This window comes from Talpa europaea, assembly GCF_964194135.1.
Source record: "Talpa europaea genome assembly, chromosome: 10".
NCBI classification, from domain to species: domain Eukaryota; kingdom Metazoa; phylum Chordata; class Mammalia; order Eulipotyphla; family Talpidae; genus Talpa; species Talpa europaea.
The window spans coordinates 104,105,836-104,123,873 of NC_140077.1; the positions used below are offsets into that span (position 1 = coordinate 104,105,836).

The following is an 18,038-nucleotide window of genomic DNA, read 5'->3' on the forward strand; positions in this document are numbered from 1 at the left end:
CACCAGAGCCAAAGCGGGGAACAGAGCAGGCAGAAGGACCGAAGTACACTGCTGAGGGGAGCAGCGGGCGGCAGAAGAGGTCTGCGTGCCATGTGGGACCCTCGCCCAGCAACCAGGGATCGAACCGGCGCTGCAGAGGCTGCGGGCAGCTTCGCAGCCCAGCGCTCAACCGCTGCGCCACCGGGGAGGCCCTAGATACACGTTTTAAAAGTAGAGAGAGGAGACCTTGAATTATGTACCTAATTCTGCCCTTCATGGTTCTGCATTCTGAGACAAATGTGCTCTCTTCCTCGCCTATACAACGGGAACCCAGCACCTCTCCACCTTGCTACCTGAGGACAACTGGTGTGAAAGTACTTTGTAAACTCTAAAGCACAATCCAAGGGCAATTGCCTAAATTTAATTTTTTCATGGACTAACTGGAGTAGCATGATTTTAAGAAATAAAAATTAACCATGACGCCAGAAGAATTACTTCACCAAAAATTCATACAACATGCATCTGCAATTACCAACAACTGGGATATCAGACTGTTATTCAAAGTAAACTTGCCTTCCTGAGTGATTTTATGGAAGCTAAAGGAACCAGGGTGGTTCCAGGATGCCAATATGGGTTGTTTCCTACCTAATTCTCACAATGGTCAACTTGGGGAGACACATACCATGTCCTTGCTTTTACTGAAGCTGTTCTCTGGGGCAACCTTCAAGTGCAGCTGTGGGTATCTTTGGACACCTCACAGGGAGCAAATCATCTTTCCTACAGAATTCAGTGTTAGCCCAAGAGCCATGTGTCGGTCAGATCCATGTTTTGTGAATGACACATACTTGAATAAACTGGGTAAGAACGACAGGAAGTAGAGAGGAAGTGCAGGCATGGTATTTGTGCCATGCTTCTCCAACGGCGCTGCATAGTACGTGTTGTGAAAACAACGCCAGGCAGTAAATACAGTCATTTCCTGTAGCAAATTTTCCTGAAAGATTTTTGGAGGAAAAGAAAAAGGAAGTCGGTGACAGTTTTTAAATGATTGAAAAGGTCTCAGTAAATGTTGAATGTTTGTAACGTCAAAGAATTCTCATGCATAGAGCAGACTTTTTTAAAAATTACATCTCCATGACCTTGGGAGAAAACACTGGGAAAGATTCCAATAAGCAAGCCAGAGTTCTTCTCGTACAATTTATAAATTAGTGGCAAGAACAATCCTAAAACGACGATTCCAAAACATCTTTACGAAGCGCCACAACATGTGTGGAATACTGCCTGGACTACCGTAGTAATTATTTGTGAAGTGACAACAGTGTGTTACATTTATTAGGGGGAAATCACAATTACTCTAGAGTCATTTCACATGCGGAGGACTGTAACAACAAATAATCTGATGACAATTCATTTAAAATTAGAGTAACAAGCTCCCAGGAGACCCCATTATCTTAATATTGGTGTAACTAGACAGAGAATACTGCCTTGGGAAATTATAATTCTTCTGTGAACCGTGAAATCCCAAGGTCTGCCACCTTCTTAAATGATAAGAAATTCAGTGTCACAACATATCTAGATCATCTATATAGAACTAATCACGCTATTGTGCCAAGAGATGGGGATATGGGGATATGGGGATCCTTCTAGACAGTGCCTTCCAGACAGATCCTTTCTCATCAACCCATCATGGCAAAACAAGTCGAGAGTAACCCACAGCACAATGCTCACTGCATAAATAAAGCCTAAAGTGACCACATGGCAGCTCAGCCCTGGCTATAAAGTCATAAACTTTCCTGAAGATAATAAATTGGGTCTTTCATGGCTTAATACCCTGGCCTGCCTCTCCCTTACTTATGGTGGTACCTTCGCTCTCTTCAGAAATGCTCATGTTTTTGGTGTACTTTCAAACATGTGGTCATGACCACAGGCAAATCTTCCTGGGCGGCTGACTCTGCCTTGCTTTTGCTTCAGGATGCACATCTGACCCAGTGGATTTCATAGAGATCCTTTCTGTTAAATATTGTGATAAGTGGCAATAAATAATCAAGCCAAGAAGTGGCAGAGGGCATGAAGGCAACTGAGAGTCAGATTTCAATGGTTTAGTACAGCCACTTCTTCCAAAGGCAGTCCTGAAAGCAAGGAGCACCAAGGTTCTGGTGCTGGTTCTGGCCTTGACTTACCAAACCCAATTATTCCAGACTTTTCAGGTATGTCAATAATAATGAAGCATTTGTCTGTTTTTATTTTGGATGAACCCTTCAAAATACACCTGGGATTAATAAAGTTGGTTCAAATATCTTCCTCAATATAAAGATAGAAATTAGCACAAACCAAAGCACTGCAGTCTATAAAAAGATGTATCTAGACGAGGAAACGTTACTGAAAATTAGAATCAGGATACTAATCCTATTTTTCTAATTATACAAATGTCTAAAACTTGACTGAAAATTTCATAACCTAAATAAACCCAACAAGGTCTTTGTGGCTTGAAAACAATTTTAATGTCTACCAATCACCCTATTTAAAAGTTTGCATTCTAGGGCCTCCCCAGTGGCGCAGTGGTTGAGCGCTGGGTTGCGAAGCTGCCCGCAGCCTCTGCAGCACCAGTTCGATCCCCGGCTGCTCCCCGGCCACCGGAGGAGGGTCCCACATGGCGCGCAGACCTCTCCTGCCGCCCGCTGCTCCCCTCAGCAGTGGACCTCGGTCCTTCTGCCTGCTCTGCTCCCCGCTCTGGCTCTGGTGAATTCTCTCACCCTCCCGTGCTTCTGACTGTACCCAGTGCATGTATAAACGAAACAAACAAACAAATAAATAAATAAATAAGCATGCCTCTATAAAAAAAAAAATAAAATAAAATAAAAGTTTGCATTCTAAAAAGAACATCTACATCATGAGTCTGTTACAGTGGGAGAAAAATCACGTTACCTTGTGGCCATGAAGCCCCGCAACCCCTCCGGGCCCACACCACCCTGGAGAATATACCAGGGGGCACACAGACATGGAGCTAGTAAGTCATTTTTCTCTTTGAAGACACAACAGAAACAGTGACCTAACTTAAAGACCACAACCTCTAACATTGGTACTGGCACTGCAGTTTCAGTGGCAAACATGGCTCGTGGTTTGGCTAGGAAGGACACGTGACACATGACACGTAAGCAGGTGAAAGGCTTACATCTTCATCTAGGAGCTGACATCCCTTCATTTATTTAGCTGCTGTTCACCTAGGTGTTGGGCACCAGGTGAGGTGCTGGGGATCGGCTGAAAGAGCCTCATCCAGGAACTTGGGCAGCCTGAGGAAGGTCTTTCAAACCAGAAGAGTAAGGGCTCTGGCCCGGGGCCCAGAAGAAGTGCCAGGGAGCTGTGTAGATCCAGGACCGATGGGGCTGATCGGGTGGGAAGGGTGTTTTAGAGAAAGAGAAAGACCTCGCCAATGTGAATGAGAATGAGAGGAAGTGAGACGCTGGGGGAGGAAGGCTGAAGACTCGAGGGGGGCCTGGCTCACAAAAAGCCTTCTATGCCAAGCTCCAGCCGCCGAACTTCATCCCGAAGGTAAGGGAGTCCACAAAAGCCTGCTTGTGCAGGGAACGCCAGGAAAGGATATATGGCTGCGACACAGGATTCCGGCAGGACCGTGAGGAACAGCCTGAGGCAGCTATAAAATGGAGGCATGAGCTCTGAAGAGCCAGCCATATCTGGTGATCCAGGGGAGAGGAGAGAGAATGGGGGGGTGATCATGATTTGGGGCTTATGCAAATGAGTGGCTGGTGCCTGCGGGCCCCCACTTAGTAGCCCTTCATTCCTTAGGCCAGGGGAGAACATGTGGAGGAGTAGGAAAGGGGCTGAGAGGACCTGAGTGGAAAACTCAGCTCAGGACACACTAAGCAGTACCTGAAGGCTGAAGGGAGCTCTCCTGTAGGCACCTGAACAGGTGAGACCTCTGGGCAGAAGGTACAATCTGAATTCAAGTTCCTTCTCTCTATATACAAACCCAAGAGAGCAGGCAAGTCTGCTTGGGGACATGACAGCTGGGAAGAGAAGATTCACCAGGGATCCCCTGGGAGGGGTGTCCAGATGAAAAATCTAAGTCCTTATCAACAGGTCAGGAGCTCTGGGATTTTGTCAAAAACATAGCTTTCCATTTCTGAAGGAGAACAAAGAAAAGTGAAAAGTAGCTTCACCCCCGTGGGGACTCCAAGCTCCCCCTTCGTTGCCAAAAGGAAGTTTCCCTAAAGATTAAGTCATTTTTGTCTGCAATTCAATCTTTCAGTACGTGGCTGAGAGGTTAACGAGATTTTCTTCATGTTTGACTCCTAGGGTCTGCCTTTAACTGATGTAAACTGTTTCAGAAGAACACATTTTACTGCTGTTACTAATCAGATAAAAGCACATTAAAAAGGAGCAAAGAAAATGTCCAGGGATACTGTACCTTCTCCAGTCAGTATTTATGGTTTTTATGTAACCATTTTTAAAAGCTGAAATAGTATACTATTCATACTTTGCCAATATTTAAACGTTTCATATTCTAACAAATAGACCCAAAAAGGCTTCTTGGAAGGATGTACAGAGAGTCAGACAAGCTTCCCAGGGAGTATTCATTTCTAGGAAGAGCTACAGTCGCTCTCATCACCGAATCCCCACCAGCAATCTTTCTGTCTCCGAGAAGGAGCAGATTACTGCTGATATTTGAGAACACCCAGGAGAAAGATGGGGATCGGGAGGAAAGAGAGTCTGTCAAATATTGCTCTTCTGGCTTTCAACCAAATACAATTACATAGCATTCGCAGAAGATGAAGTCAAGATAATATAAATGAAATCTTCAATGAGACCAATTACCCTGAAAGCTTTCCCAAACTGCATTTGAGATAATACACAAGCCGCTCTAGAACCCTCCATGTGAGAATTAAGCAGGGTCAGGGGCGGGCTCCACCCAGGCAGTCTGCAGGGGAACACAACCTAGATTTTCTCCTGTGATAAGAGGCCAAGGCCCACCTACACTTGCTCGAGACATACTGACTCTATTTTATGGTCACATCTTATTTCTCGAGTCCCAAGCTAACAGCTGCCCCTCTAAATGGGTTGTCTCAGAGACAATGTGCTCATTTTGTGGAATTCCCAAGGGCAGTCTCTGCTGACTATGGGTACCTTTTAATATCATTAAGAGCTGGCATGGGGGGCAGGGTTAGCAACTGAATTTGAAATCACAAAAATGTCTGAAAAATGTGTAGCGAGATACTAGCAACTTCATAACTAAGATTAAGGATCAACGCCATTAAACAGCAGGGCAAATCTAGTCTTAGCTTATAACACAAAGAATAAATATCCTGGAGTCCACAGTGATATAAATAAATGACTGAGTAAATAAATAAATGAGGGGGAATGGACAGATCCCCCACACAGATTTCTAAATTATTTATGTCAGTGGAGCTTAATTCCACTTAATGACTCCAAAGAGTGCAGGACAGAAAAAGGTGGGCAATGAATAACTTCACAGAGGACAAAGCCCCCGAACATACCTCAGCCAGGTGATGGAGGCCGACACCAAAGCACTGAGTCATGCTGACAGCAGCGACCTCTGCCAGGTGATGAGAATGGCCACTGGGATCCGTGGCCTTCCACCCCCAAGTTCCCAATCCCAATCAGACCAAGCCACTGAGGTACAAGAACAAGGAAAATCTCATAAAGTATCAACACCATGAGGGTCCCGAGGAGACCCGACAAAAGGTGATGACGTGGCCTCCTGGCAGGGGTCCTGGACAGAAAGCGGGTGTTAGGCAAAAACTAGTCAAATCCAAATGAAGCATGGAGTTGAGCTCACCCTAATGTGCCTGTGCAGGTTTCTGAGCTGTGGCAAAGCACCGCAGTGACAATGGAATAAGCTGCGTGAGGTTGACATGCGGCTCTCCGTACCCCTTCCCCGGCCTCTCTATAAATCTAAATGTAGTCTAAAGAAATGGTTTATTTTTAAAATAGCAAGGCATGATATGAGCTATAAGGGTCTTAAAATTTCTTTAAAGATAAAATTCCCCCTGCACAGCACTTAAGAGACTAATCTACCCATTAGGAGTGTTGCTCTTCCAGAAATCGTTCCTGGAAAGAACTCCAGAATCCACATTTTCAGAAAGTGAAGACCAAGCAGGTTTTCTAATCCGGCCTCCAACCCGCGGCGTGATCTTGTCTTTACACATAAGGAACAAATCTCAACAAACAGGAGCCAAAAGAAACAGAGGTTTGGAAGTCAAGTCATAAGGAAAGCGAGGAGGGCCAACACGGCACCAGAGACGGGAGTATCTAACACTGGGAAGATTAAAAACATAAAGTCGGGTTGGTTAAACTGGGGATCTTTTTTTTTTTTCTTTTAAAGATTTATTTATTTATTTATACAAGAACCAGGGTACAGGCCAGATGCGTGGGAGGGTGAGAGGATTCACCAGAGACAGAACGGGGAGCAGAACAGGCAGACTGACTGAAATACACTGCTGAGGGGAGCAGCGGGCGAAACAGGAGAGATCTACCGTGCCATGTGGGACCCTCGCCGGCCGGCCGGGATCGAACCAGTGCTGCAGAGGCTGCAGACAGCTTGACAGCGCAGCGCTCAACCCACTGTGCCACCAGGGGAGGCCCAAATTAGGGATCTTGATGGAGCATGAAAACCCACCCAGATATGGCGACCAGTAATTTTCTTCAATGGCAGGGAGAAGTCCCGGGGAGGAGAGGTAAGGGTCGTCCACTGGTGAGTGAGCTGTGAGTCATGGAACTACCACTTGAAAAGGGCTAAGAGAACAAATGATGTGTATTTTCCTCAACAACAAAATAAATAGAAAATAGAAGTAAACGCAGCGGGTAGTAAGATCAAGCAGGATTTTCTAAATAAATAACTCAGCATGCCTTCCTGGAGTCAGATGCCCAGGTACACGCCTGTGGCTGTGAAATGTGCTACTATGCTCCGAATCCCTGATGAGCTCTCCCTCATCCCCATACCTTCACCCACCCCATTCCGTGTCAAAAGACCAACTTTCGTATTGGACAGAAAGTTGGTGAAAAGAAACTAGCTCTGATTAATAAGAAGAAAAGTACAAGGTCAAAGAAAATCAAAGACTTGGGCAACTCAGGCTAGTCATCACTCCCCGAAATCACATTCCCCATACCCCAAGTAGCCTGACTTCCCAGCTCCTTCCAGCTCCCCATCACATCTCTGCTTATCTGCTCTCTCCCCTCGGACTTGTCAAATCAAGTCTGACATTCCTAGGAGACAAGCAACTGGTGTTCTTAACTTTCCTCCCACTAAATGCTTTCCTATCACATCATCATCATCTCCCCAGAAGCTCAGGCCAAATTCTAGAAGTTATCCAAGAGTTCTTTTTCTCTCACTCTCCACAACTGATTCAACAAGGACTAAATCTGTTCCACCCTCAAAATTCAACTCAGAACCTTCTACATCTCCCCCACCCCACAACCACTGGCCTGGCCCAAGTGCCATTAGTACTCCTAATCTTTTCTTATTCCATCCACCCCAACAGGACTGTGACAAACCCCATATACTGAAGTTGTTCCACATTTTTAAAAAATTTTTAGAGATTTATTTTCTTTATTTATGCACAGAAGAACTGGGGTGTAGGCCAGAGGTATGGATGGTGAGAGGATTCACCAGAAACAGAGTGGGGAGCAGAACAGACAGATCTACTGAAATACACTGCTGAGGGGAGCAGCGCGGGAGAAAGGAGAGGTCTGCTGTGCCATGTGGGTTAGCTCCCTGGCTGGAGATTGAACTCATGCCAGCAGTGGTTGGCGACAGCTTGATAGTGCTCAGACTTTAACCCCTGCACCACCAGGGAGGCCTTCACATTTAAAATTTTTAGGAGTTAAATGGCTGCAAAGAATGTAGCTTCTGGCACACTGTAACTACTGGCACTTTTAATAAAACCATTGTTTTTAAATATATCCGGTGAACTCTAAATACCACAGCAGTGATGGCCGCCATCATCTATACTTGAAATCCACAAAATAGGTTTTCCTGTATTGCTGGATAGTCCTGCAAAGAATTTTAACCTAAAACAGCTTTATCGTCACAGTTTTTTGCCATGAAACTATGGGGTATAAATTAAAATTCCAGGGTTTTAAAATGTTTTGCTGTGACCATACAGTCTAAATCTAAATGTTCTTCTTTTGAATTATCATTATAATTTTTATTAGTACACAATTGATCAAAATAACAAAGTTGACAAATTTTGACAATTAAACATAAGTCAGATTTTACTGAAAAGTGGCAACTGTCTTGTTTCTCCAACCGGGTTACATGAATATTACTTACTGTTAGAAAGAGGCAGGGTAAGAAGGTATCAATTTCGTCTTATTTCCTTGCCCCTTTTTCAATGTAAGCAGTGAGAAACCTGCTCGCATAAATATATGTGAATGAGAGAGCTTTGTTACAGCACCCTGACATTCTCTAAACTCCCTCAGATTTTGTTTCCAAAAATCTCAGTGATCTATCATTAAAAATAGTTCTAGATGACCTATCAACTGCCAGCTTGAGTGCGACCGCCTTCAAACTGAAAACCACCAGAGTTACAAATGAATTTGTCATTCCATCAGAGTGAATCACTTTCTTCTCAACCTTAATATTTCAACCTTCCCCTCTGCTGTTTGACCAAGATGTAGCACATAAGACGCATGCATTCCTTTGGGAAGGGAGAAGCAAGATTATGAGAGCAGAGATGGAGAATATATGGATGCTGAGTATCCAGAAGTTATGTCAGTGCCCAGGTGCTACCTAGGGGTCTCCATGTCTCCCCCAAGGAACCAGATATCTCAGTGTGACAGCAGAGCAAGGCTGTCCCATGATTAATATAATTTATGACTTTGGATTTGCTAACCCCTGCTTAAAATCTTTTAACAATTCAAACCACACTTTAAAAAATAAAACCCAAGGGCATCCTTAGTGGTCCAGGGGTTAAGACTCAGTGCTTCCATGGCAAAGGCCCACCGCAAAGGCCTGAGTTCAATCCTAGGCCAGGGAGCTAACCCACATGGCCCAGCAGACCTCTCCTGTCTCACACGCTGCTCCCTTCAGAAAAGTACATCTGCCTATTCTGAGCCCTACTCTGTCTCTGGTGAATCCTCTCACCGCACCCTTCCTGCCCCCCACACTTCTGGCCTACATCCTAGTTCTTCTATGCAAAATAAATAAAAATTTACAATAAAATAAAATCGAAATTAAAACGCAACCTCCTTACTGTGGCCTCTAAGATCCTACCTCATCACACTATCCTACAAACCACAGTGGCCTTCTCTAAATTATTATTGCTGCCACTGCTTCCTACTTCAGAGGCTTTTGCACATGTCATTCACTCGTCCCAGAGTGTTCTCCCTCTGCCTGCCACACGGTTGCCCCCTGAACATCCTCCAGACTTCAGCACATATCTTATCTCCTAAGAAGTGCCTCACCTTGTCACCATTTACCACATCATTCCCTACCACAGCCATCTAAGGCTTGATAGTTCTTCATGTAAACATTAACTATTTTGTTTACAATAATGTGACTTTCCCACTACACCCAACACAGATCTATATTTTATGTCCAGCACCCACACCCAGCACATGCCTCATATTTGTGAACAAGAGTGTAAGCATGCCATGAGGAAGGGCACTTGGTGTGTGTGGTATGGAGGGGGTGTATCTGACAGCTTTCGGTACTTACTTTAAAACAAAACCATATTAGTTATTAAAGAACACAGAGGGCCTACCTGGTGGCACAAGGGGTTAAGATGCAACCTATGAGGCTGTCTGCAGCCACTGCAGCATGAGTTCAATCCCCTGCCAGGGAGCTACCCACATGGCACAGCAGACCTCTCCTGTCTCACCTGCTGCTCCCCTCAGCAGTGTATTTCAGTAGATCTATCTGTTCCGCTCCCCACTCTGTCTCTGGTGAATCCTCTCACCAGCCCCCCCAGACCTCTGGCCTAAACCCCAGCTTTTACATGCATAAATAAGTAAATCTTTCAAAAAAAAATCTTTTAAAAAAATAAACTAAAGAACACAGGTACGCCAAATCCCAAAACGAAAGGTATATCACGGATAATACTAAGTACACAAACACAGACAGACCCCAAGGCTTGAGGCAGTGCCCAGAGTGCGCAGAGAAATTCAGCAGGTAACCACGCCCATGCCTCTTACCTCTGCTCTGGAGAATGCTCGTCCACATCCTCTTCAGAGTCGCCCTGTTGACAAAGAACAAGCTTTAACAGTTGTTTCAAAGGAACAAGAAAAATCCCCCAAAGAAACATGTCTCCGGATCTCACAGGGGTGATGAACTGGTCATGAACGTCTTCTAGTGCCTGGCACGTGGTGGTGCTCCATTAGCAGAATGACACAACCCGGAGTCCTAGTTGCCCGGCCATCCCTTAGCTGCTCATGGTCAGTAAATATGCCATCTGGTGAAAATCACGCCTGCACATGGTCTCAAAATCATCTTGACACCATTTCCCTCCAGAAGCCTCTCTGTAGTGTTCAAGTTAGTGATGCTAGGTAATAGTGCAGGATAACGAGAATTCCCACAAATTGAAAATGCATTGTTGGGCTCAGAATTCTCTAAATGACTACTGTGACACCAGTGTAAAAAGTGCAGTACACGTTACAAAAGGCAGAAATATCACACTCACCCAGAATAGCCTCCCAGACCGACCGAAATCTGACCACAAGTCAGTGGGGGGAGGAGAGGAGGGACCAAAAATGGTGCTTGAAACAGAAACAAACGGGCAGGCCCAGTTAAGGACCTGTCATGTTCCGGCCAGATCTGTTGGCCGGCTGCTCAGGAACACGACCCTCCCATGCCTCTCGCTTCTCTCTAACCCTTGGCTTTTGGTGGCGGTGGCACTGCCTCCCTGCCTCTTCCTCTATACTCATTCCCCCCGAGAGTTAACCCACACTTGTCACCCAGGGGCCCAAATCCCTACCTCCAGCTGCACCTTCTCAATAGCACAGGGAGACACTCAACAAAGGCATCTTCTTGCTACCAGAACCAGGACACACGTGGTTTGGGTCAGCATAATCGCAAGCCCGAAGCAGACGCTCTACTATATTCATCTGCAGCTCCAGTCCCAGCGCCTCACGCCACAGGCCCTCTGTCGCCCCAGAAACAATGATGACCAACTCCAGGCTTGTCAGCAGCGGGGATCCCTGCCCAAAAACTTCTGTTCTACCCAAGCCCCTCTGTCAAGGACACCATCATCCTCCTGATCCCTTGGCAAGCCCCAGTATCCTCTTGCGCAGCTCTCCTCCTGCCACCTCCAGCAGAAAGAACTGCCAGTCATCAGAAATACAGTTTAGACCTGTCCATTCTTATACATTCCTTCTGCAAGCAAATCGGCCCACCATGAGCCCCAGGCCTCCAGCCACCAGACGGGGCTCTTCTCTCTGGTTCAAGACGCTGATGTCAATCTGCTCCTGACATCAGGGTGAGGCCAACCTTCTTCAACATCAGTCATTACCTGTCACCCTCAGGGTATGGTCCAGCCACCCATGGGTGACATCAAGACCAGGGATGTGATAACATCAATATTATCAATGTTAATCCCTGTTCCAGAAGCTTCCCTGGCTCCCTCACTGCTAGTCAAGTTTACGCTGACTCCTTAACCTGGAGCACAGTCCAACATAGGCCTTGGCAGACACCCAACCCGATCTTCTCAGCCCACTAGAGCGGGCACCATGGGCACCAATGGAAACATCAGCCCTGGTCACCCCAGGTGCTGTCGGAGGCCCCTCTGCTGATGCAGACCTCTAAGCCACTTCCCCCAACCCTCACCCCCAGCCTTAAGGAAACCTTCAATTTACACTGTTCCTCCCCTGTCCTCTCAGTTCCTACAGTTTAGCACATGAATGTTATCTCAGGGTATTACCAGCCTTATCTCCCCAACAACACCAAGCTCTCAAAGGGCAGGGACCTCACCATGTAATTCCCCCACCTCCTCCTGGCAGAGCCTCAGGACCTGCACTGGCTCACCTAATCCCCTGGCTGCTTTCAAGGCTCGGCTCAAATATCAAATACAGTCGTTTACACAGTGGCGGTTCCCACTGTATAGTCTAGGCGTGGAGTAGGCTGTGCCATCCAAATTGGTGTAATTACTCTCCAGCGTTCACATAATGATGAAATGGCCTAACTTGCGAGTCCCCATCGCCAGACAAGGACTGGCTGTGCCAGCCTCTGCCTTCACGGCTCTCAGGAAAACTCACACCTCCTCCAGCCGGCCAGCACCTAGCGCCAGCGCCCTCCGGACAGAGGAAGTAACTGCCCATTCATCCTATTTCCTGCTTATCATCTCTGCACCCCATTAGACTGCAAGCCCCATGAGGGCAGTGCCTGCCTCTTTTGCTCACCATGGCACCCCCGCGCCCCAGCGGAGCCTGGTCCACGGTCCACGCTCAAAATGTCCACAGAGCTGAGCACAATCTAGCCATTTCTCAGGCATGCGTGGATAGGACTATTTGGGAAAACCTCATTGAGGTTTTCAGTTTTTTTTCTAAATCTGACAGAAGATGACATCATGTTCCTCAGGCACAGGAGCCACCGCAATACAACCTTCCTGGGCAAAATGCTAGAACTCCCGCCACAGCACTGCGGGCAAAGCCAGGCTCTGGAACCAACAGCTCCTGGGTTCAAATCCCATCACTGTCATTCTCTTAGAGCCTGGGACAAGTTACTTCATGACTCTGTGCCTCAATTTCCCCACGGATGCATTAGACTTCATCGTATTCAGTGTACTGACATGAAGTCATACTCCCCCCCGTACAGTGGTTGAACACTTCCAGTAATGAGGACTCAACCTGTGTTAGTTACTGTTTTCTGTTTTGTTTTGTTTTTTTTTAATGTTAAGAGTGGAAATGGATTAAACCAAAATAAACCTCTGTGACAAAAAGATTTCCAAATACTATTCAATGATTCACCAACTGGAGCAGATGTTATTTTATAACATAGTACCTGAGATAATGATATTCAAATACCATTTCCTGTTTCACTTTCTACCAATTTCCGTTATCTACACCCTCAGACTCAAAGTTTAGCTAAAACAAACAAGACATGAGGTTTTTTAGCAGAACCTTTCTCATTCACCACTGCACCCCAGGGACTCACGGGGTCAAGTTCACGGTGGGTGCCCTCTCTCAGAACAACTTGACCGACAGAGCACTGGCCTGTCCACCCCAGACCAGACCAGACAACACGACCCCATCCCGGGCACCAAGGTCCATGTCCCAAAGCTGACCAGGGGCTAGTAGGCATGAGTCTTGTCATCTCAGCAAAGCTGATCGGATTTAAAAAACACATCGCAGACAGCCCCTCTAGCTGTGGGAATTGGCAGAAAAGGGGACTATCACACGATAGGAAATGCATGTTCTCCCACCACCTTGAGAGCTGCTTCACCTCCTAAACAGGGGACTAGATGACTGACAAGCATCCACCAGAGTGACACAGGCGCAAGACAGAAGGCCTGTCACCTGCAGCGCGCTGTCCCCGAATGGGGCCCAAACTTAGACGCCCAAATCCTCTTAAAGGGAGTCCAGGGAGATGACATGACACACTCAAGATAAAGAAAAGAGCCAGACATGCAGGAAACTCAAAGAAGGAGAATCGAGAAGAGGCCACTGTAGGGAGTAGGCAGGGCTGGCTGGACCACAGGGGAAGTGGTTCTTTCATCCACCAGGCAGGAGCTGGCCCCAGAGGCCTGGGTCCGGCCCAAGGAACATCCCCAAGGACCGACCAGGCCATACTACAGAGGGCCCTGCAGGCAGAGCAGGTCAAGTGGAGACAAGGAATCGCAGGTTTCAACCCTGAGGGCAAAGTAGGAAGGTGTACAATGCAGCACAGCGGACATGCTGCCAGGCTTCTGCCAACAAGCTCCTGAAATCTCAGCTTGGTTGTGCCCTAGCGCCACCATGCCCACGCTGGACTCTGGCACGGGAGGATGGGTGCAGCAGAGCCTGGGGGCAGAACAGTCTGTAAATCTAAGAATTAGATCACATGGTTTATTTCCTTCCTTCTCATCACCAAGGGTAGTTCTCATGTCCCTACACCAAAGTACTTCACAAAGGACAGTATGGAACAAAAGGAGAGTAGAACTGGGCAATGCCACTGCAGCCACACAGCAGCTCAGGCTGCTGCTTCATGTAGGAAAGCGCCACTGGTTCCCAGGCTGCCAGGGGCACAGGCTGGAGGTGAGGATGCCAACCAACAGGTGATACAGGAATATTTCCTAAGTTCAAGGTATGCAAAATCCTCCAGATCAGCACCGTTATTACCCCCCGTGAAGCAACTGGGGACAGCAATGAAGCCAGAAGTCTGATCCTGGAAGAGTCTGACAGCTGCTGACAATTCAATTGTTGGAGCTGCTCTAACTAATGGCCCAGGATTCCAGTTCCTGATCCCTGAGAGATGCATCAGGAAAAAAGGGAGAAGAAGAAAAAAACACCCCACTGATGGAAAACATTTCCAGAGTGCATAACTGTATTAGTGTTGGTAAATGTTAGTATTCACGTGTGTAATGCCACATCTGATGCTCCTGTTTCACATCTCACTGACAAACCTTAGCTTCGGAAGTCATCTTAAGTCTGCCTGCATGGGAGAAAGCCAACCCAACAGTTCATTCAGCGGAGAACCCTCAAATTTAAATAACACCTATAAATAGTCTCTTTTCAACTGACTCTATGACACCCATGAGGGAACTTTTTCTGAAAAAAAAAAAAATATTGAAATGAATTCCTAAGAATAACTTTCTTCAAAACTCCCCACAGTTTAATATTAACATATGTGTACACGTACATCATACATGGTCTGCATCAATCTATAGGCGTATCTATATACCCATATCATGTATCTGCAAGTAAATCTATATTTAACCTCGCCCAGGTATATATGCCTGATAAAAGAGTCTCCAAAAGGTACACATATAGAGATGAAGAATTTAGAAAATTATTTTGAGTATCAGTTTCACTTTCATTATAGCTTTGATTACAATAGCTTAATTATAAATACCTCTACAGTGACCCTTCCAGAAAGACAGCTTCTAAACCCTAACATGTTTCAACAAAACAACTGTACTATTATACCTATAAACCAAACCAGAAATTGAGGCTTTTATAAAATAACTTTTGAGCCCATAAAATAATCAGATCATAGGCCTTGATAGTTCTACCTCTGAAGACAGACACTAAATCTTCAACTAATACTGTAACAAATGAAAGTCTATAATTTACTTTCCTTTTAGTCTGAGTTGGTTTCCAACACTAACCAGAAGAGGCTGAGGGTACAACTGAGTGAAAATGCAAATACACATAGACACACACCAGTGCTTGTCAGGGGGCAACTGTGCTCCCCAGGGACATATGGCAATAACTGGGGACATTTCTGGCATCACAACTTGGGGAGGGGAGGAGTAGAACTGGCATCTAGGGGGTAAAGGCAGGGATGTTCTAAGTGCTTGACATCTTCTCTCACCCAGAAGAGCCCCCACAACAAAGAATGCTCCACCCCCAAATGCCACTAATGCTGCTGCTGGACGACTTGGCTCTACAGAGATATAACTATTTTTAAAAGTCAATACATCAGATGCTAAGTTGTGGTTCCCTCAGTTGGATTATGGATGATTTCTGTTTTGTTCTTTTCATCTTTCTGTATTTTCCAAACCTTTCAACAATACACATATGTTATGTATAACGAGGAAAAACTCCATTTGGGAAAAACTTCTAAGAGGACATACTATTGAGTCCCCATCCTGCCGGGGCCTTTTCTGAAAGGACTGGTCTCATTCTGTCTTCTGGCCTTCAGGGAATGTTCAGGAAAAAAGTTCCTCTAAAATCACCTCTCCGCCTTGAAGCTGTTATTCATTAGGCCTGGTTAAAATGAATATTCCAAATAGCTGAAAACAGGCAGCACTCTAAACGTTTCACATAGAAAGACGAAAACTGAAATGTAAATCTGCATTTGTCTCTCAATGAAGTCACAGCTACACATCCTGTTTTTCTAAACAGCCACATGAGACAACATAAGATGAAGCGCTGCCACCAACGTGGGAGCAAAGAACATCTTAAAAATTACTGCACACAAGCTGAATCTTCTTATATAATTCAAAACACTATCCCCCCTCCCAGAAAAAAAAACTGGAAGGGGGGGGTTACTACTATTGATGCTGAAAAAAGTCAGCAACACAATGTTTAACTGTGTCCATTTGGGGTCAGTGAGGATTTCTCCAAAAAGTCGAACCTAAAAGACAAAAGCTTTGCAGAACTTGCTCTGCTGCAGAAGCGATGTCTGATGCCACAGATTCCCAATAAAAAGTTAGTAATTATTTTTCCACATGCAATCATTATCTCATCACACGCCGAGGGGGAAAAAACCAAAAACCTGAAATGCAAGTTCTCAAGAGGGTGTATTCTAACACGAACTACAGGCACTTGGAATACATCCAAGATCACAATCCTTTAAAGTCACATCTTCATCCCTAGGCTACTTAGCGTTAATGGCAAGTACCACGCACAAGCATTTGGGGACTCAATCCTCCTGTGTCCTCCGGCGCGCGGACCAGCTCGCTCAGGGCGCAGGGCACGCGTCCCTGGCCACCGGGTGGCCCGCCCTGCCTCCGCCCGGCAGCTGCTGGCCGCGGCCCTGCTGAGGTGGCCACGGCTCCCGGCTCCTGAACTTGGGGCCGGCGTGACTCACGCCCTGTCACATGGCGCGGGAGGAGGCCTGGAAAGCCACCGTTGCCAGGTGTTCGGGCTCGGCCCGACCGTTTATTTGCCTTGCAAAGTGGCCCGAGCGCCGGTGCCGCTGGGGGGCCGGCGGCCTGGCCTCCCTCGCCCGCCCACACCCCCCTGTCACCTGGCCGTCCTCACCTGAGTGGGCAGCAGGAGTTCCCCTTCTTCTGCCTGCCACAGCTCCACCACGTTCGGCAAGGGCTCGATCGCTGCACGAACACCCAAAAAGGCACCGCGTTTTTAATGCACGCAGGAGAAAGGCTTCCTGTTCCCCCACCCCCCTCCACGCACCCAAACAAGTCTCCCTTCGCTTCCAAAAGCGGAGGCCACCCGAGGGGCGAGCCGGGCTCGCAGCACAATGGACGGGTGCAAGCCCGCGGCCCCGCTGGAGCGTGCACGGCCGCGGGGCTCTGCAGCCGGGGGCCCAGGCGGGCGCAAGCCCTCCCGGGGGGCGCGCGGGGCGCCGCCGCCCGCCGGCCAGGGTAGCGTCCCGGGCGGCCCGTCCGGGGAACAAAGCTGCAGGAAGCCGGGCCGCGGAGGGCCCCGCGCGCCACACAAAGCCGGGGAAGCGCCCGGGGCCGCGCACAAAGGCTCCGGGGCGCGCGGCTAGCGGTCCCCGCCGCCGTCCCGACCCGCGCGGCCAGCGCGGCGCCCGCAGGGGCCGGGGGCGCGGGCGGGGGCGCGCGGCCGGGCGGGCGCCGGGCGAGGGTTGCCAGCGCCTTCCCTCCCCCGCGCCCCGTCCCCGTCCCCCTCGCCCCCGGGTGGATCTCCGCAGTTCCCTAAAAGAAAGGGGGGGCGGGTGGGGAGCGCGAGCCAGCGAGGCGGCGCCGCTGACCTTGTCCCTGGGCCCCTCCCGGGCGGCAGCAGGGCAGCAGGACCTGGAAGACGCCCAGGAGCAGGTTCACGGCCGCGGCGTGGCGCCGGTAGCCGCCGGGCTGCGGGCGTCGGGGCCCCGCCATGCTGGTGCTCGCCTCTGTCGGGTGCTCGCCGCGCTCGGCGCCCGCTCGCTGGCGCCCCGGCGGCCTCGCCCCGGGCCCGCCCCCGCGCCGCCCCGCCCCGCCCCGCGCCCCCCCGCGCCCCGGCCCCGGGCGCGCCGCTGGCTCCGCGCGCGTGTGCGCCGCAGATAGGGGGGGACGGAACGCCGCGGGGTTCGGGGGGACTCGGACAATGCGAACGCGGCGGCCGCGGGCGCCCCGCCCCGGCGCGCGGCACATGGCGGCCGGCGGCGGCGCCTCTCCTCGGACGGGGCGCGCGGTCCGGGCCCGGACTCCCGCGGGGGGCGGGCGCCTCGGGGCGGCGGCTGCGGGGCGGGGGCGCGCGGGCCG

The 18,038-nt window shown here is 48.6% G+C and overlaps 1 protein-coding gene across 2 annotated transcripts in view; it reads right to left on the reverse strand.

The window, feature by feature from the left end:
• The window catches only part of TMEM131L (transmembrane 131 like), a gene marked incomplete at both ends in the record, with an annotated part of 134,833 nt that extends 117,161 nt beyond the window's left edge, over positions 1-17,672 (reverse strand). For both annotated transcript variants that reach the window (XM_084246177.1, XM_084246176.1), the window contains 3 exons: positions 10,147-10,190; positions 16,852-16,922; positions 17,549-17,672. In XM_084246177.1, the coding sequence (XP_084102303.1) occupies positions 10,147-10,190; positions 16,852-16,922; positions 17,549-17,672 (239 nt within the window). The remainder of the gene's footprint in view (positions 1-10,146; positions 10,191-16,851; positions 16,923-17,548) is intronic.
• Between the last annotated feature and the right edge of the window lie 366 nt (positions 17,673-18,038).